Source organism: Natrix helvetica (assembly GCF_964273705.1).
Source record: "Natrix helvetica genome assembly, chromosome: 1".
Taxonomy (NCBI): Eukaryota; Metazoa; Chordata; class Lepidosauria; order Squamata; family Natricidae; genus Natrix; species Natrix helvetica.
In genome coordinates, this window is record NC_138548.1 from 279,225,215 (window position 1) to 279,244,873 (window position 19,659).

General features: G+C 40.6%; 1 protein-coding gene across 7 annotated transcripts in view; it reads left to right on the plus strand.

Moving 5' to 3' along the window:
- Nucleotides 1–936: 936 nt before the first annotated feature.
- Nucleotides 937–19,659, plus strand: part of JADE2 (jade family PHD finger 2) — a 210,094-nt gene continuing 191,371 nt past the window's right edge. Inside the window, exon 1 of one of the 7 annotated variants that reach the window (XM_081935167.1) lies at nucleotides 937–1,527. Coding sequence is in view for 4 of the 7 variants with exons in the window: in XM_081935163.1 (XP_081791289.1) it covers nucleotides 13,069–13,098 (30 nt within the window). In the remaining 3 variants the exon portion in view is untranslated. The other 6 variants (XM_081935164.1, XM_081935168.1, XM_081935169.1 and 3 more) reach the window with 6 other exon arrangements.

Here is a 19,659-nt window from a genome sequence, read left to right on the forward strand (position 1 = left end):
GGGGGTGCGGGGAGAGGAAAAGCGACCTTGCTCCGATCTTTTCGCCCGCTTGGCACCTCTCCTAAAACATAAAGGAGCAAGTGCTTTAAAGCCAGCTTAATCTCAGCCCAAGGTGATCCCGGAGAACCGTTTCCCTCCACAAACCACCGTTCGCCTCGCCGCCGAATAACTTTGGGATCCGCGGGAGAGCAAATGTCGTTCCCATCTACATTTTGCCCCGGTTACTTTGCCCCCTGCCCGCTCCTCGTGCACGTCTACTCGGAGGAGATCGCTCGCCCCGCCCCCCCCATGCGAGGTTTTTTGGGTTTTTTAATTAAAAAAAAACAACAATCGGTCCGAGGGTCTTTCTCCCATTTTTACCCCCCTCCCCCTCACTCCTGCGCTCGCCCTCTCCGCTCTGCACCTCATCTGTTATTTGTAAGAAACGTCTAGTTGACGCAGGAAGAAATGGCAAATTTGAAGTACGTCATTAATATGGCGCCAAAAGATTTTGTTAAGTATAAGGTTATTTTTCGTAAGGTTGCAGCAGCAGCAGCAGGCTTAGCTGCTACGCCTTTGCATAGCTTCGAGGAGGTGAAAGCGCTCGCGGCGGCGGCGACGGGCGGGGGGGGGCGCGAGAGAGGAGACCGGGTTGGGGGTGTGTGTGTGCGTATGAAAAGCGGAGGAAGCGAAGAAAGTGTTGCCGCTCTTGTGATCTGTGCATGCACCGCCGCCACTGTTGTGAGAGCGCGCGAGGCTGAAGATCGTTGCGAAAGTGACCCGAGCAGGCTCGGGAGGGAGAGCGCGAGGGAAAAGCGACTCCGCCTGTGCAACCCGAGCCTTTTCCAGCTGCCCAGGGCACCAGAAAGACAAGAGATGGGGACTCGGCGCACCGGAGGGGGGTGAAAACAAGGAGAGGGGAGGGAGGGGGTGGGCGAAGAGTGCGCCGGGGTGGGAGGCAACACATGCCGAGCACAATCAGGGATGGGACCCACGTCTGCAGCTGCACCTGGACCTGCTGCTCGTCAGGAGGGAGAAACAACAAGCAAGAAAAGAAGAAATTGCGAGAAGGGGGGCGAGGGGCGAACTCGCCAGCATCAGTCTTAATTTATACACTCCTTCGGAGAAGTCCGTTCTTCGCCAGCGAGGGGATTAAATAATAATAATAAAAAAGACTAGGCGCAGACGTTCGGGCAATTGCACAAAGATCCGGAAAGAAGTCTAGATTTTTTTTTAAAAGAAACAGAAACACGCACGCAGGGCTTGCTGGATTTTGCACAGAGCGGCCATCTCAGCTGGAAGGAATTCTTTGGATTTTTTTTTAAATGCATCTATGGAGTTACTTTGTATCTACTCCTGAAAGGGGAGGGTATCATCTTCGGATCCTACGAGGAGGGGTCGTTCTCCCCCTCCGCAATGGTACCGGGTTGATCTTTGCAAAGGGAGATTCCGTAAGCGTTGCCATTTCTGGAGCATCTCTCGCTTACTCCTCTCTGGTAGCCCGACGGAGATTCTCAACTCTTGGGAGGACATTCTCTCCCAGCCAAGGTAAAATGGGTGGAGGATTGCTCTATCCCCCCCCCCCGGGTTTTGCAGCTCCTCTCTATTCTCTCCCTTCCCTCCTTGCATTTGTTTTACTGCTCCCTGACTGTACTGCCTGCAAAGGAAGGGGGGGGGATGTGCAGCGTTTTTTAGAGATTGATTGCGCATGTTGGTCAGTCATGTTTTAAAAGGGAGGCGGCAGGAATGTAAACAACAACTTTTTAAAGGAACGGAAGCCTCGGGAAACGGTGCCTCGGATTAATGACTGCGGCAGAGGTAACCCCAGAAGGTCTTAAGGGGGTGAGGGGGGAAAAGGGACTCGCCAGTTTAAGACCAAACGGGGGGAGGGCGGGGAAAGAGGACACCGAGAGGAAAAATAGGGTTCCAGAATATGAACCCAGGACAGAGGGGTGGTGGTGTTGGAGGGTTAAAAAAAACCCCAATGTGCGTTGCATGTGGGGAATAACGTGTGTGTGTTAAGTCGTGCAAAAGGGGATCGCGAGGCAATTGGGAGACGGGAGTTTCATTTTTGTTGAGACGCAGCACGTTTTGGAGCATTTGCCTGTCTTGAAGCTGGTGCACCCACATGATCGGCTCCTCTCACGTGCTGAGGTTGTGGGGTTCCTGCCAAGCTCCTGCCACAGACATAAACAATGCGCCCAGGAGGCAAGCAGAAGAAGCAGCGCAGTCTTCGGCTAGGGTGGGAGAGCCCCACGGGGCTTTGAATGGCATCAGCTTCTCTGGGGCGCTGATGGCTTTTGCAGCCGCGCCGTAACCTAGCGAAGGATGGCTGGGCTTCGTGGTGGTGAAGGGGGGGGGGGGAAAGGGAGGGAGCGAGGACGAGAGTCACGCCGCTGGGGGATCCAGAGAGATTCGGGAATGGAAATGTACAGGCAGCGGCTGCGATTGAGCTGCGCGGTGGAGCTGAGGACTGTAGGGGGCGTGGCTGTTGTTTACCTTCTCAAACTCTCTCTGTTCCCAAAGGGCTGCTCGGGGGCGTCTCATCTTTTGCATCTCTGCTACCGAATCGCTCCCGCCCCTCTATGCCCGCCCGCGGATACGCGGGCTGCTCTTTCCTCCCTTCTCGGAGGCGTTTTCTTCCACCCGGTTTGCCTGCCCCCTTCCCTGCATTCCCTCACAGGCTTGCACTTTGCCTGCGGTAGGCATTCCTTCCGAAAGCGTCTCGTCGTTGCTGCTCTGCTGTTTTCTCCTGCCACCATCTCTCTTTCCTCTTCCCTCCCTGTCATTTTGTTGGGGAGGTGGGTGGGCAGCTCCCCGCTACCAAAAAGAGGAGATGGTCCCTTTTTATAAGGGAACTTGCCTCCCAACTCATGGGTCCTGTCCCGAACGCCCTCTTGCCCATCTTATTTTTCTGATGCGAGATGACTGAAGGATGATGAGAGTGAAATTGTGTCTGTGTGTGTGTTGGAGGCTTTTCCTCTATTCTATTTTGGGATGAAGCTTGTTCTCCCTTCTCCTTGCTCACACCTCATTTTCTGCCATAGGGGACACTTAGATCTCCCTCACAAACTATGGGCAGCTTTCTGGACAGATTGTTGTGGAGAACTGGTGTTGCTGGGTGGGACCTTCAGTCTTCTGAACAGGGAATTCCAGAAAGGAAAGACAGTAAAGGGTTAGAATCTGACTTGGAAGCTAGAAGTGGCTCCCAATTGTCCCATGCTCTCATTCATCTGCTCCTCCCCCAATACATCTTTCCCCTTTTATAATTCCCAATCAGATTAGTCCAGGTCGAACTGCTTTTTAAGAGTATTATCCTTTCTTCTTAGTGAAACTCACCTGCTTATCTAGTTTATTTTTTAGTATCCTTGTCTCTTCTTTCCAGTATTTCCTTTTGTCCTGTCCCCCCCTCCCCAACACTTTGTGTCAACTTCATTTCACCTGCAGTTTTTTGTCCTGTTTCTGAATTCTTGAACCTTCTGTCCAGAAACTTTTTTCTACCCACTTTTTTTTAGTCACCATTCAGTGTTGTTTTTAAATCTCATGGAAATGCTCACATTCTCACTTGGTGCTGTCTTCCCCAGTGGGACTTATTTCTAATCCCTGATGATAGCTTAAACCCTCCTTGATGCTCCAATAATACCTTCTATTCTAGCACAGTGGACTTTGGGAGCGCCACACTGGCACTCACTGGGCAGCCCTGCATATTCTTAATGCCCTCCACCCTTTCAACACTCATATTTTTTCTTCTTTTCAAGGAACTATGAATACTTTAATAGGAATATAACATGTTGCTTAGTGTATTGTTTTGTTATTTAGAAATAGTACTAAATTAATTTCTTACCCGTTTCCATTTGTCCCTCAGCTAGTTTTCTTTGGTTATCTTATCTTTTCCCTGCTGTATCACTATCCCATTCCTCAGAATGAGACTTCATTATCCCTGCTTTTTTCAAGCATTGTTTTCATTTCAGTATTCATTACTTTCCTTCCTTACTTTAGAGTTTAATTAATAAAACCTTCTTACTGGGAAAAAAACCTCAGCGGTACCTAGAAACTGTTTCTTTACATCAGGGGTGTCCAAACTTGGGAACTTTAAGACTTGTGGACTTCAACTCCCAGAATTCCCCAGCCAGCATGGCTGGCTGGGGAATTCTGGGAGTTGAAGTCCACAAGTCTTAAAGTTCCCAAGTTTGGACACCCCTGCTTTACATGATTTGATGGTGTTGTTATGGTTGGTCACAGAGTCAGCCAAATGTTTGGTTGTGTTTGGAATTATCCACCTGTCAAAAGTCCTCCTCAAGAATCTGGGATAGGCAGATGTTGTTATTAGATGTTGTTAAGGGCATTGTTACAGAATGTAAGCCCTTCCAAGTAAAACTGTTTTGCAATTGACTCATGGTGATTTTTGGCAATGCTGATGGTGTTCAAGAAGGGCTCCAAATGATGTGAGATTGTAGCAAGGCACCTACTACTAGCTTTGCTTTCTTTTTCCACAGTTCTTTTGTTGTTATTGTTATTATGTCTTGAATATGAATTCATCTCTTTACTTTTTACTCTTGAAAATTTAAAAATGTACACAGCAAATGTCCGTATACTATTAAATTATCAATATATTAAGTGAAATAGACAGTTTAATGATCTATCAAACCAACACAACTATATGTTGAAATTAGTCTATGAAAATTGCATTTGAAGTTTGAGTTTGTGGAGATTGAATATGTCCTTAGCCACATTTTTAAAAAGTCAAACTTTGAATGTACTCTATTAATAAATGATCTTAATCTTATGCCCAGTAGCCTTTGGTTAGCAAAAAAAGTTGCTCCTTCAGAAATCATTAAATCTAATGTCTATTGAAAAATAACACCAAACTTACCAAAAATAAGATCAAACTTAAAAGTTAAGGCTTTTGGTTGTTAATTGAATACAGTACTATTTGCTCAGTCTATCATTGGTGCTAAGAATTTTTGACTTTAAAACACTTCCTGGGTACTTAGGTGGAAGCATAATTGACACTTAGTGGAAAAGTGTGTAAAGATGTTAGTTTTGCTCTTCTGTAAGAAAGTTCAACTTGAATTTTAATAATCAAATCAGTTAAAACCAAGAAGAAAAACTTGCTTCTTAGAAACTAGTTTTATTTATTCATTTTGTTCCATAAGATTATCATTAGAATGTATCTTTAGGTAGTTACTAATCCTCTTATTATGATACTTAGGTATAGAGAACATGAAGGAATTTTACCATTAATACAATAATGAGAAAATTTGCACCTGTTGAAACTGTCTCTATTATATTCCTATGAAAAATGTAGAAAACATGCCTTCTTTTCACTTTGGTCAAATCCATTATCTTAATCCACAATACCTCTTGAAGTTCTTAGTCAACGTGGCATGTCTCTTGGAACTAAAAGTTGGCTTTAGTTTCTGTTTTATGTTTGGTATCAAGTTAAAATGAATGAAATAGGAACATGATACAGGTATTCCTTTGATAGCAACCCACATTTATCACTTAAATTTCTAGTGTTTACATAGAATAATATAAAGAAAGAAAGAAAAAGAAATTGGAATGTTTTGATAATGAGAGGTTGATATCATTATCTTAGTATGCTGCATATCAGTTTTGTTTCAGATATTTTTTATTTAAAAAAACAGTGCACTTTATCATCTCACAAACTCTTTAGATATTCTTAGAAAATTAAAAAAAATGATGGATGGGTGCAACTCAGTACTTAGTTTGAGACAGCTTATGTGCCAAGAAAAATAAATTATAGTAAATTGGTAGGGAGCATCCTGACAGACTAAGAGGGTTAACATTTGATCTATATTGATACTGCACATTATGTCTATCATAGCCATTTGACTGTGATATATGTCCACCTGTCCAACAATGTTGCCTATTTCTGAGTCAAGATGAATACCAACATAGACATCTGTAAAGTAACTACATAAATATTGAGGAGAATAGGAAATTACTAGTAGCAATACTGTGCTTTAGTTAACCTTTAAGAGTAAGTGTCCTCTTCAGCTAAAAGTTGTCCTTAGAAGCAGAAAATATTTTTTTCTCATTCCTATTTGTGGAGTTCACCATCTTTGAAAATGTTTACTAAGTAATCGGAAATTTGCACTCTTGGTAATAAATGTAATATCTTGAAGTAACTTTGCTACCAATCACTTTCCAAAGTAACATGGTTACTTTCTGTATAGTGAGCTAAGCTGTCATAGTTCTATTTATTCATTGCTATTCTAATTTAAACACAGTCTGTAATGCTTCTGTCTTTCCCTGTATCTTAATAATCATTTACGTTTTTACTTATTAATATGTTTTTGATTGGTCAGAGAATTAATATAAAATAATGGTTAAAAATGCAAAAGAGAAATTAGAATCATAAATATGGGTATCTTAGATGTCACCAAAACAGCTTGTTTTATATTTCAGAAAGATTAAAACAGAATTCCCCAGTTTTGATGCCCTCTAGATGTAGTGAGAAAATTCTCTCTAAAGGCATACTGATTGGAGTTACAATCCCAACATATCTGAAGGTTGGGGAAATTTAGATTAGAAGTTCTTCATAGAACCAAAACATCAAACATTACTGTAGCAGTATGAAAATAATAGCAATCAATATGCATTAAATTCCTCAATAAAAACAAAGCATGTTCTTATAATGACAGAATCCATTAAAGCTGAACTGAGCAATATGTTATCATCCAGATCTTACTACAGCCTTAATTCCCATGACCCATATTTAACATACTGAAAATTCGGGATATAGTGGTCGTACCATCTTTGATTGATTATGTACCATCAAGTTGCGGTTGAGCTTTAGTGACCATATAGATAGATTTTGTCCATGACAATTCATCCCTATATATGGGTCTTTCAGGTCTTCCAATAGTGCACTCATCACCCTTGTAATTTAGTCCATCCACTTTGCTGTTGGTCATCCTCTTCTTTCCATCTACCTATTCCAGCCTTGGAGCTTCTCCTGATATCTAGGTCTTTGCATAATATGTGGAAGTAGAATAATTTGAGTCTGATCTGGTTATAACCTCTGGAAGATGCTTTATTGTACATTCTTATGTTCATTGTTTGTACTTTTCCCTAGTATGGTTGGGTAAATGAAAGCAAATTCCTCTAACAGCTATTCTTCAGTTAGCAAAAACTCTTGATTTTAGATGGAAGGTGCATGGCTTCTGGGATTAACATGGGAAGCTCTAAAAAGAGATTATAGATTGCTGAATGATGTCAAACAATATCTCTCAGAATGACATTTTCATCCTATGATTATTTATGTAAAGATTTATATGCTTCCTTGCAGGCATTGAAGTCTCAGGGTAGCTTTGGAAATCATAAAACAAATGCAACAATGATAAAAACATAAATATAATTGCACAACACAATACAGCAGAAGACTATAAAATGAAACTACAAAAACCGTGGAGTGTAGTAAAAACTACCAGATTAAAACCAACTAGCTGATAGACTAGAAAAATAAGCAATTGGAAAGTCTTAGTCTGATACTGAAATCAGGCTGGCCAATTCTCACACTGAACCTACCTGAGAAGACCAATCCAAATGCAGGACGCCACAATAGAGAAATACTGCCTGTCTATATTCATCAGAGAGCACTTGAAAAAAGTTTTGAAATGGCAAACATAACTTTGGAGGAGGCTCATGTGAGCCAGCCATCATGTCATTTGTGCCTGAAAAGGTCAATCCTGTCACTCGTTTTGTTCAGAAACTATCCTGAAGTTCAGGTCTTGGCAAGATGTACTTCATATTGCGAGATCTAGAAGTTCTGACCCAATTTGCAGTCTTCCACCTGTATTTGAACTAACAATTAGGAAACATTTTCTTAGCAGCTCCCCATCCAATGCATATATTATATGTGGGTATATGCATAATTTTTATTTATTTATTTATTTATGTTTATGTAGTGTATGTTGGAGGTGATGACCCTTTGAGAACTGTATGCAATGAAATTTAATTTTAATGTTTGTCAGTCAATGTACATTCAAAGTGACAATAAAGTTATTCTAAGTTCTAGGTTCTCTCTACTGACCATGCAGACTGGAGTTCCTTGGAATTATACTAGCTCATCAACATATAGAGGCTATGTAATATCCACTCTGAGTTGCATATATAATCAAATTTTGGAAATCTGGCCAGGATTCAGCTTTAGTTTTTAGGCCCTTATAGTGTTATCAGTTGCTGTTACAAGATGTCAAATATTGCCTCCATCACTCCTTTTGCTAAATGGAGGAAAGAAGAAATACAGAACTTCCTGTCATCAAAGGTTAGAAGTAAATAATACAGGAAACAAGATGGACCGTATATTGTAAAAAGTCACATGAAAGTGATTGAAATTACTATAATTCAGTGTCTTCCACTTAGTCCAGAAGAATGATACGGTTGATGATAATACAATAAACACATCTGTGACACTGAGGTGAATCCATTGGTTTACTGTCTCCTGGACCTCCCCTCCCCCAAATATATTTTATTGACAAAATGAGGTTTAAATGGAAATTGAAATCTAGAGATCTTAGAGATAATGGAAACAATGTGTAAAAAGTGACGGTGCAGCACTTAGTTATCATTAGTGGTATTGGGATGCATAAAATGTTAGTGGCAAGATGGTCTGGCTCTGAAGTATAATATTTTTCTCTTAGAATTGGGTTTTTTTAGCACAGTGGTCCCTAACCTTTCCGGCTTGACAGACCAAGGAGAGAAGACATGATAGTTTTGTATGAGTAGCAGGCATACAACTCCATTTGTGTGAGCGGCGAATGGAGCTTTGTGCATGAGCGTGAGCACCTACCGCTTGTGCAAATGAAGCTTCATGCACAAATGCATGCCACTTGCGGAAGTGGAGTTGCATGCGTGCACCCGCTTGCCCACTGCTTGCCCAGCAGCCAAATGAGCCGCAGCCCAAGAGTTAGAGACCCCTGCTTTAGCAGACCACAGCTATTATATCTAAAATTACAATACATGATTCTAAAGTTGAAGAGTTTCAGTGCTGTGGGAACCTTTCCATCTATTTAAGTAGTGTTCAATTTGTTGCTGCTGTCTGATGTATTCATAACTATTTTACTGGTAGATATAAAACATGAGTGGCATAATATTCAGATATGTATATATTAATTTAAGCCTTTTACAACAGATTAACTTGTCCAACACCAAATCTTTCTCTCATATATTTGGAATTGTGGTGTGCAGTTCATCATCATAGTTTGGTTATACAAGCTGATTGTAATTTGCTTTTCATTTCCATGAAACATCCACACACAGCTGATTGACATGGCATTATATATTATACAATACAATACAATACAATAGTAGAGTTGGAAGGGACCTTGGAGGTCTTCTAGTCCAACCCCCTGCCTAGGCAGGAAACCCTATACCGTTTCAGACAAATAGCTATCCAACATCTTCTTAAAGACTTCCAGTGTTGGGGCATTCACAACTTCTGGAGGCAAGCTGTTCCACTGATTAATTGTTCTCACTGTCAGGAAATTTCTCCTCAGTTCTAAGTTGCTTCTCTCCTTGATTAGTTTCCACCCATTGCTTCTTGTTCTACCCTGTAGAATTATATTCTTATTCTGAGTTGTTACCTTCAGCTGTATAATGTCTAAGTGTGATACTGAAGATAAAAATTGTAAACACATGAATTGAAAAACAAATTGAAATCTTTGCTTAAGTACGGTTTTTTGGCAGACTGGGATTTTTCTCTATCAATAATCAGAAAAAACTTCCTTCCTTAAAAATAAAAACAACAATTTCCAGGATTCTAAATGAACTTTTTACGTGCATGTGTATGCATATGCACAAAGGTTAAATATGTTAATCTATTAAATGTAAGTGAATTGGTTACATTTGGTTTTTAGAAATGGCTCTTCTGCACGGTAAAATATGTTAGCTGCTTATATACCCAATGTTCACTTCTAAAAATGAAGAGGTGAAAGATATTTCCTTTGAGTGTTAAGGAAAATAAGGATAATAGCAAATTTCACACCTGTCCTTTTATGTATAGCTTATAATGGACACTATCCCTATAGAAATATTATAAATCATTAGATATTAATGTTAAGTTACTGTGAAGTATTAAGATTGGTAGATATTAATCCTGATAGGAATGAGCTTCTCTTCCTTGAAAAGTTATTTAGGCCCAATAGACAAATGTTTAAGTCCTTTTTCTTGAAAGTTGTGATGTCTCTGTGAGAAGGAAACCTGCAGCAATAATCAATAGCCTAGAATAAAATGAGAAAAAAGTTAGAAGATTTGAAGGAACTCCTGATTTAACAATTAGAAGATGTTTATTCCTTAAAACTCTGCTTCCTTTTGAGAGTTCACTGTGATGTCCACTTAAGCAGTAGTCCACTTGAGGAACAGGGACTAAAATTTCTGTCAAGTACAAACTAATTTGGGCATACTTATTTGAAATACCTTATTTTAAATCAGGCAGAAGCTATAGATAAGTTATTAAGGGATCTAAATAGCTTATTCAGAAGATCCTTGACTAGGGCCTAAAACCCTATTAAAACAAAAGATAGGTGATCCATATTCCAACAAAACAGGGCCATTTCACTAGGTAGAAAGAATTGTTGCTACAGGTAATACTATAGTAGTTTGGAAGGCATGAATGTTAATAATAGGCTGTCATATCTAACAGCAGCTTGTTAAATGAAAATGTTATCATTTTCGTAATAATTTCCCTGATTCCTGCTCCCCCTTAAACTGGGAACACTAATTTTCTGCTCTGCCTGAAGGAATAGGTTTGGGGCTAGTCTGCCTTAATGGTTGACATTTAAACCCAGCTAATTATTTTAAAATTATGTGCAGTATGAACCCAGAGCAGGTGTTAGTCATCTTCTGAAGGGATTTGCAGACTGCTCAAAGAATCAATAGGTACATTATCTGTTTCTAAAATGTAGCTGCTGGGACTCAGCAATTGTCCTTATAATGCATCTTCCATCATTCCTGGTTTAAAAAAAGAGGACTGGGTCCAGCAAACGAAGGAGTTCTTCTTCTAATGAGAAACCCCAAGGAAGGTAGGGACAGATCCCCAGTTAAAGGAGATTCTCCCATTCTTGACTAAATAGATTTTTTTCCTCAGCGGTTCCTGTGCAGAAGAGATTATTATATGTTCTCCACGGGAAACACTTTAATACTTCAGTTTTCCAGCAGACCTTTTTTTCTTTTTCTATTTCAAGGATGGGGGTGGTCAATCTGATTAAGGTACTTCTACGAAAGCAAGATATTGCTGGCATTCTGGCTCCTTCCCCAGATTGTTCATCACTTCTAATTCTGAGGCTAAATTATTTGTGGATCAAAAAGTCAGCAAATTCAATACTGCCTTCCCTGGCTGGCAGCTGCTATCCTTGGCCCAAGGCAAAAGAAGAAGCCAGTTATGACCACCAGCTATTGTGAGAGGAGGTGCCAGGACTAAGCTTGGAACCTCCACCAGGCTAATACCTTTTAATCTGCCCACTCGGCAGAATTAGATTCTGCTCCAGTAGAACTAAATAGCCCACATCTTGTGGCTTCAAGCTGAATGACAAGTGGAGCAGGAATTCGGGCCTGTGTAAATGTCTCCTATGATAGAACTCACTTTATGCTTCTTTTTTAGGCTGATTTTCCAAGCCTTATAAACTCCTTTGGGATTCCGTAACTGATCTTAAAAGCTGGCATATTAATGAGACTTTTTTGCATTAAAAAGCAGTCTCTACCTGCCTACTAATTTGCATTTCAGCAACATTAGTGAAATAGTTGAGTTTGAAAATGACTGTTCTACAACGAATTCTGACATTCTAAGCAGTTTTCATTAGAGATTCATTACATACATTCATTCATTACATTGAGTTGGTGTTCCTTTCTCCTCAGTGTAGGCCACTCACCCATCCTACTCAGAGCTTGTAGGAAAGAGGAAGGGGATCTGGGAAATCCTCTGAGCAGTTACCTACTTCCTCTGTATTAGTGAGTAAAACCTATACAAGATTAACTGGATGAAGAATGAAGCTGAGAAATGTGGGAGGAAAAGAGAAGAGAATTTTCTGAGGCTTTCTCAGAAAACTCTTGAGTTTTCCCTATTCTAAGGTATTGGAAATCCCGCTGGGGTAGCTGGTAAAAATAAGGATATCAAGAAAACAAAGGAGAGAACTTCCCTGCTACATTTAGGACCAGGTTTCTTAGTTTTGTGACTCAGTTTGCCCAGTTTTTCTACTAGCAGTTTATTCAGCAATGGGAGTGGGGGGAGACAGTTGTTCCTGTGATCATGGCTAAAAAAAGTAACCAAGCACATTTAGGCTTTATGCTTGTTGATAAAATCCCTTTATCAGGGATGAGGATTCAAACTGAAAATGTTTGGGGCTACCAAGTTCAGGATTGTCCTGGGTCTCTCTTGTCCAACCTGAATTGGCCTCCATTCTGCCAGTTAATTTAATTTCTAGACAGATGTTTTAGGAAGTACTGCTGAATGAGGACATTCAGAGAGAATACTGATCGCAAAACGCCCAGTGATTCTGGCAAAAAATATATATCAGTATTTCATTCTTCATTATTCTTCTGTTATTATTCATCAACACTTTTGACAAAAGTTGGATTAAAAAGTTGAAGACAGAGCCAAAGACTGCCCCAATGATTCATCTCTGTAGGCGGGAAAGTTTTGTTTACAGTCTTCTCAGTGGAGTAGAGTTTAATTGATCAACTTGTTCTATTAGCCCTCCTCTTTCACTGCCTGAGAGGCTTTAATAATTCTAATTCCAAGGTACTTAATTGCTGCAGTGTTTTTACAATGTTGAAAATGAAGGTTAGTTTCTAAGTCTGGGTATGGTAAGAGATTTTAAAAATAGTTTTACTGGGTCTCTTTTGCTTCTTTTTGTTATTCTCCAGCAGAGGGCCTGCTGTTCAGCTTGGAAACTGCTGTAGGCTGAAATAAACAGGCATAAAATTGAAAATTATCCCAAAGAAAAATGGAGTAAAAGCAAGCAACCAAGAGGTGAAGGAGACTGAAAACAAGGTTAAGCATAACAAGCACCATATTAATAAAGATCAACTGATGAAATAATATACAGGATCAGATCCAAGCATCATATGAAACATTTATTGAACCATATGGATTTTGTAAGAAATTCTTCATCCATATTCAGTAATGATCTTTTACTTTATAATGATACTATTTTTTCAATTTCTACTCAGGTTTCAGGAAATTTGAATATACAGTACACATTTTCATAATCCATATTGCATAAACTTCAGCCTTCTGTTGGAGTTTCCTTGGATTCTCAAAATAGAGGTCAATAAATAGTGTACAATGAAAAGGTTAGATGGAATTAATTTAAAAAATAGTCCACAAGCTTTAGTAAACGCTGTTTTGTTAGTATAGTGTTGAATTGGTCTCTGTGTGTGCGTGTGTGTTGAAACAAGATATAAGATTCCTAGTGCTGGAAAGACTTTTATAATGCCTTGTTCTTTCCGTTCTTTGAAGGATTAACTACTGTGTAAACAAGGTGCCTGGTTTACGTTATGGCCCTTCAGAGGACAGGAACAGCAAAGTGCTGTAATAATGCATTTCTATGACTGACTGTGGAAGGAATCTTATTCATTGTTTCACTGAATGTATCAAACACCTCCCACCCCCAACCCCCAACCAGAGTATTCTCCCACTTCAGGCTGTACAGCTACAGACAGTTGTGATCCCATTATGACAGGGGTGTCCAAACTTGGCAACTTTAAGACTTGTGGACTTCAACTTCCAGAATTCCCCAGCCAGCTCTGCTGGCTGGGGAATTCTGGGAGTCGAAGTCCACAAGTCTTAAAGTTGCCAAGTTTGGACACCCCTGCATTATGATAAAGCCACTCCAGTTTTCTATGTGGTTCTTCTGATGCTTCGGATTTAAATTCTAAACTACAGATGCAGCTAGTCTAGGACTTCCCCAGCACCTGAAATGTAATTTATATTGATAACTCAATCAATTTTGCAGGGTACTTTGGGTATTGCTTCCTTTGCTTTCTGTACCCCTCTGTTTACCATCTTATAATTACCAGAGAAAGTATTATCTGGTTCTTGTTTTTAAATACTCCACTCCAAAGGCAACAGGTGTTCTGGGATGTTAGGGATAGTTCGACAAATGTCTCCCCAATTTGTTAAAAAATAGATTTTCTACAACTTGGCTTATAAATAAAGTAGAAGTTTGAATATTACATGGAATGGTCTCACTATTCTAAACATTTGGGAAACTTTTAATTTCAGGACACTGAGACAATGCAGTTCAACCCTTGGAACATATTAACGATTAAAATTAAATAGAAAAACAATATTTTTCTGGGTCTGAAAATACATATAAGATGGAATGAGAACTCAAATTATGTATTATAGAAACATACACTAGGTCCGTGATGGCACTCAGAGCCATTTGTCAGGGCACACCAGGCATTGCCCTGTCAGCTGGCCAGTGTGCATGCGCGCGCTGGCCAGCTGACTTCGGCCTTCTTTTGAGGCCGTTTTTCATCCCCCGGAGGCTTCCGGTTTGTCTGTAGGGCAAACTGGAAGTTCAGGAACAGACTTCTGGTTTGCTCATAGGACCTTTTTTGCCCTCCGGAGCCTTCAGGAGGCTTCTTTGGAGGGTGAAAAACGGCCTACAGACAAACCGGAAGTCACTTCCGGTTTGCTCGTAGGGCTGGTTTTTGCCCTCCTGAGCCTTCATGGAAGCCTCCGGAAGTCGAAAAATGGCCCTACGAGGAACCCAGAAGCTCGGGAATGGTGACTTCCAGTTTGTACGTAAGCCCAATTTTCGACTTCCGGAGCCTTCAGGGAAGGCTTCCTAGAAAGCCTCTGGAGCCTGGGGAAGGCGAAAAAAACACGGCAAAAGCGGAGGGCTGGTGGTCGCTGATCGCGCGTATGTATGGTTCCTCATAAATGGGTAGCGTGTGGGCAAAGAATTATGGGTGTGGCATGCCGGCGTACGTTCCCTCAGTGCTCCCCCCGCTTTTGGCACTGCAGCCAAAAATGTTTTGCCATCAATACACTAGGTCATTAGTCCCTAAACCTTCAGATTGTTTCTACAGACTGATTACCATGGCCCTCCAGACATTTTGGACAAATGTCTTCCTTAGTCCTGTTGGGAGATGGTGGTTTGAATCTAGTCCTTTCTTCATGCAAGGCACGGGTGTTAACCAGGCACATTCTGATTCTTTCATTTGGCATAGATACATAAACCAGTAGCGAATTTTCACCGATATGCTGTGTGTGATCATGTGGCAGCAAGGTACGTCAGTAGTTTTGTCAGGAAAGGGCACAACAGTCATAAGTAGTGTCACTAGTGGAGGAGGGCAACACTGAGAATGTCATCCTCTGTTCAGTTTACTAAGTAATGCCGTATCCTAATGAATAGGGAAAGTTTGAAGCAATCTTATTATTCTTTAGAACTATCATATGATTATACCTTCCTTTGAGATATAAGTTCTTCATGGCTAATTCTATGTTTCTTTGACAGGTAGAGTGAGGGTAGGTGGTGCAGAAAAGAACAGGCTGGAGTCCTGGTTACAAGGGTTTTTTTTCCCTCCACAAGAAGAAATTTGCAAAGATCCCATGTAGAGTAGAAGGCATGTTTGTATTTGTTTTTTAAAAATATGAGGAAATGTTTTACATCATCCTATAAAGGAATGACTTACACTGAATCATTTGAAGAAGAAACTACCATAAAGTTTTTTATTTGCAGTGGGAACAAATTATTTCCCTTTCTCTCTTTGCTATGCAGGATGACTCTGGTTCTCCTGAGGACAACTTTCATGAATTTGCAGTTTAGTGATCATGAAGAAAGCACTTGTGCCCTTTAGCCTATCTTTCCCTTTTGCCACTTATAAGGATACATATGTTGCTAGTTAATAGACAGGATAGCCCCAGGAATTCTGCATTCGGTTGGTTGCCAGTGGAATTACCGTAATCATGATTAGAAGTCGTCTTTGCTTTTATTAAAAATATAACTTTAATAAATATTTTTCCCAGTGGGGTATTTTTAAAGAAAGTTGTATCAATTCCAAGGCTTTTATAGGCTCATGAGTCCTTTTGCTTGAATTGTGAAAGAGAACTATATTCACCATGGTTATAAATGTGGCTTTGATCTGTATTATTTCATGCTGCAGATGGAAATAAATTTTACCTGTAAATTGCAGACTAGAGGCAGAATCCAAATTTAGCCAGGAGCTCTAGCTTTTGATTCCCAAAATGTAGAGGAAACATTTGATGACATAACTAAAGAAAGTCTAGGACAAAGCTTGTCCTGGACATGTCTAACCTAATTATAGAATTTGTGAGTGGGAAGAGTCTGAACTTATTTTTTTTCTACCAGTACTACTGCTTTCTTGCCAAAAGAATTATTAATAAGGGAAATACGGAATAGTTATACATTAGCTTTTGAATTCTGCCCTTAGGAGGACTCCCTGTGGAAGCAATGAATCTCTCAGCAGCCTTCCCCCCCCCCCCAGCAAAACATTTTAATGATATTTTACCTATCTAAGAAAACATTAGCTTTATTTTTTTAGAAAGTACTACATCATTAACATAAAGGCTAAGCAGTGCTGGACTGCCCATCTAATTTCAGCTGAGAAAATAAGAACCAAATGGATTGCTGGAGGGTAGTTAGTGATTCAAAGATTTCTAAAATGCCATTGGGGTTTGCTATTTCTTTCCTGGCTTAAGTTTTTAAAAAACAACAACAGATAAATAGGAAGAACAAATGGTAAATTGTCTTATTTCTTTTTCAGCCCAACCCAGCATGTGCTTTTTCCTTCTTTATCACAAAATAAGTCATCAAGAGACAGGAAAAAAGCAAGTAGAGATGCTAATGGCATTTCAGAGAAAATTATTTGATGACTAATAACTTTGCTGCTTCTCCAGTTTGCCCCCTAAAATGATAACCTATTTTTTTTAAAAAGATTGTGATTCTAAACATGCATTGGATTGATGTAGGAATTTGCACTCTTCATCTGGTTAGATATCTCAGCAGCATTCAGAATCATCAGCCGTGGTCTCCTTTTGGACATTCTGTGAGGTTATGGACATTGGAGGCACAGTTTTGTAACTTTTTTTGTTCAGCTTCCTGAGCAAAGTGTCCCAATCAATTTTATTAGGTCAGTCAAGCCCTTAGTCATTCTTTGTGTGCTGCCCCCTCCACTGATGGCCTTATCTCTTGTCTTTTTTGACATCTGTGTAAAAACCCCTCAGTTTGGAACCTGATATCCATATGCTGATGAAGTTCATTATACCCTGAGAGCCTCTACCAAATAGGAAATGTGGTGGCAGCCCTAGGGCTGGAGATTGTGGAAGGCCTAATAGGGTGAAATAAACTAAGACTAAATTACAGCACGATATAAAGAAATGTCTGGTTCCATGATAGCTTTCTATATTGTCCTTCATGAAGTTATAGTCTTCCAAAAGGGCCTGATGAGCAATTTGGAAGTTCTCCTGGACTCAGACCTCCTGCTGGAACTGCAGGTAGGAGCTGCAGCCGGGAGCCTTGTCTGGTAGCTGCAACAGCAACACCCATCAGTTGCACTTATTCTTGGACGTGAAGATACTGAAGACAGTAATTTGTGGTTGTCTTTCAGACGATTGTAATTTGTTCTAGGTGTGGTTGTCTTTGAAGATGACTTGGAAGCAGCAACTGGCACAGAACTCAACTGCTCACCTGCTAACCAGTGCTAGTTAGTTCAGCCTCTATATTCCAAAAGTTGCATTGGTTGCCAGTAGGATAATGGGCCATAATTCAAAATTCTGATTGTTTGCTTTTAAAAGTTTATATGGCTTGGGTCCTTTCTATCTTTGGGACTGCCTTATCCAGATGGAATCTGCTTGCTGCTGGTCCTCCATCTTAGATTAAATGGTGCAGACTTAGAAAATACATTCTCAGGGACATTTTTGTCACTTTAGAATAGCTTATTACCCTTTTATTTTTTAAGAAGTTAGTGAAAAATGTTATCTTCTTTAGGATTTTGAGGGTAGTTAATTTGAATGGAAACCAGATTTTTGAAAGGGTTTAAAGTTGGTTTGGCATAGTAAGCTACCTAGATTTCTTTAATTGGGGCAGCTTGCATATAATTGGAATTTAAAATAATAATAATATGGAAGTTCCTGAAAGCCCATTCAACAGGGCCAGATATACTCCTAACATATCTGAAAGGTGCCCGATTCAGGAAGACTCAATTGCACAAATAATTACCAATTTTACTTATGGGCTTCCAGAAGCCTCTGGATGGTTGATACTGAAATTCAAGAAGTTGGACATGGGAGTGTGATATAATTCACAGAGAGATCTGCAGAAACCAGAGAGTTTTGTAAGCCTGCCGGTTCTCTGCATGGGAGAATGATACAGCTAACAGAGAAACAGTGCGAAGAATGTAGAGAATGCCACTTACCCTGCTGGATGGGGAAACCTAGTAATCTAATCTGCAGATTGTTGTTATTTCAAGACTCTAGAACCACAAGTAACTGTCAAAGCCTGGCAGAATTTCTTTTAGAGGAAACTAGAGGAAGCAATACAATTGGTTGTCAGGCAACTGTCTGAAAAAACACACACCCTTCCTTTCTTTGAGAGAAGGGGTCCTTGGTGCTCACTTAGTTCGGTCGTTTTCTGGCAGTTATTTCATTACCTAAACTAGGTAACACCATCCAGTGCTTAGTGATGACCGCAGCACTGATGATGTTACCTAGTTTGGGTAATGAAACTATTTTGCGTAACAAAATAACCAAGCTCAGAGAGCATCAAGGGCATCATTTCAGCCCTGGGCTATAAATATTTTCCTTTATTGCATTCTTCAAGAGATAAGTAATGGAAGAGTGGAGTCCTCAGCCCACTTTGTAGCAATTTACGGTAGTTAACTGCCAGGCTTTGTGACATTGTGTGCTGGTAATGTCCCCATGAGAAAATGCTGCCAGCATGGGGGCATCTCCTATTTGTATGGCTCCTCTTCTATGAATGGATAATTGATAATTTTTCCAGGGTGCTGCTCTGGAGAGTCCAAGCAAGGGTTAAATACAGCCAATCTGCCCAGAACTGAATTGAAACTTTAAACCACACCTCTGGTGCTGATTATCTTCAGTTTTTTTCAATTCAGCTAGCCCAGTGGTCGCGCTTCGAGTTTCTCTTCAATTCTAGATAGATTGCTTGGACTCTCAATTACATTACAGAAAGGAAAAGATCGTGTTATTTACTTTGGAGCAGGCTTGGTGAGAAAAAATTTGTTTTAAATCCCAATTTGGCTTCTCTCTCATCTCTTAGTCCTCCCGGTGTCCCGATCTTGCTCGGGCCCCGCAGGGTCACAGACAGCTATTGGGGAAGCGCGTGGGTCGGACTACCGACGCCAGCGCCTCTGCAGCAACCCTCTGTTGTCCGTTGTCGTCGTCCATGCTTTTTACAAGCCGGCGTTCGGCGTGGCTCCTCGGGGCTCTCCCAAGTGATAGCGGCACTTTTAAAAGATCTGGAGAGGCGGCAGGGAGTTCCGGCCGCCATTTTTGGAGCCCTGCCAGTTTCTATTTTGATTTCGATTTAACCTCATGCCGCAGATGCCTGAAGCTTGACTCATAGCAGGAGCTGCGTAGAGACCTCATTGACCGGACAGACCGGTGATCTGGGCCCCTAGCCTTTCGAACTAAAGCGGCAAGTGTTTGTGGTCGCCTGGATCACA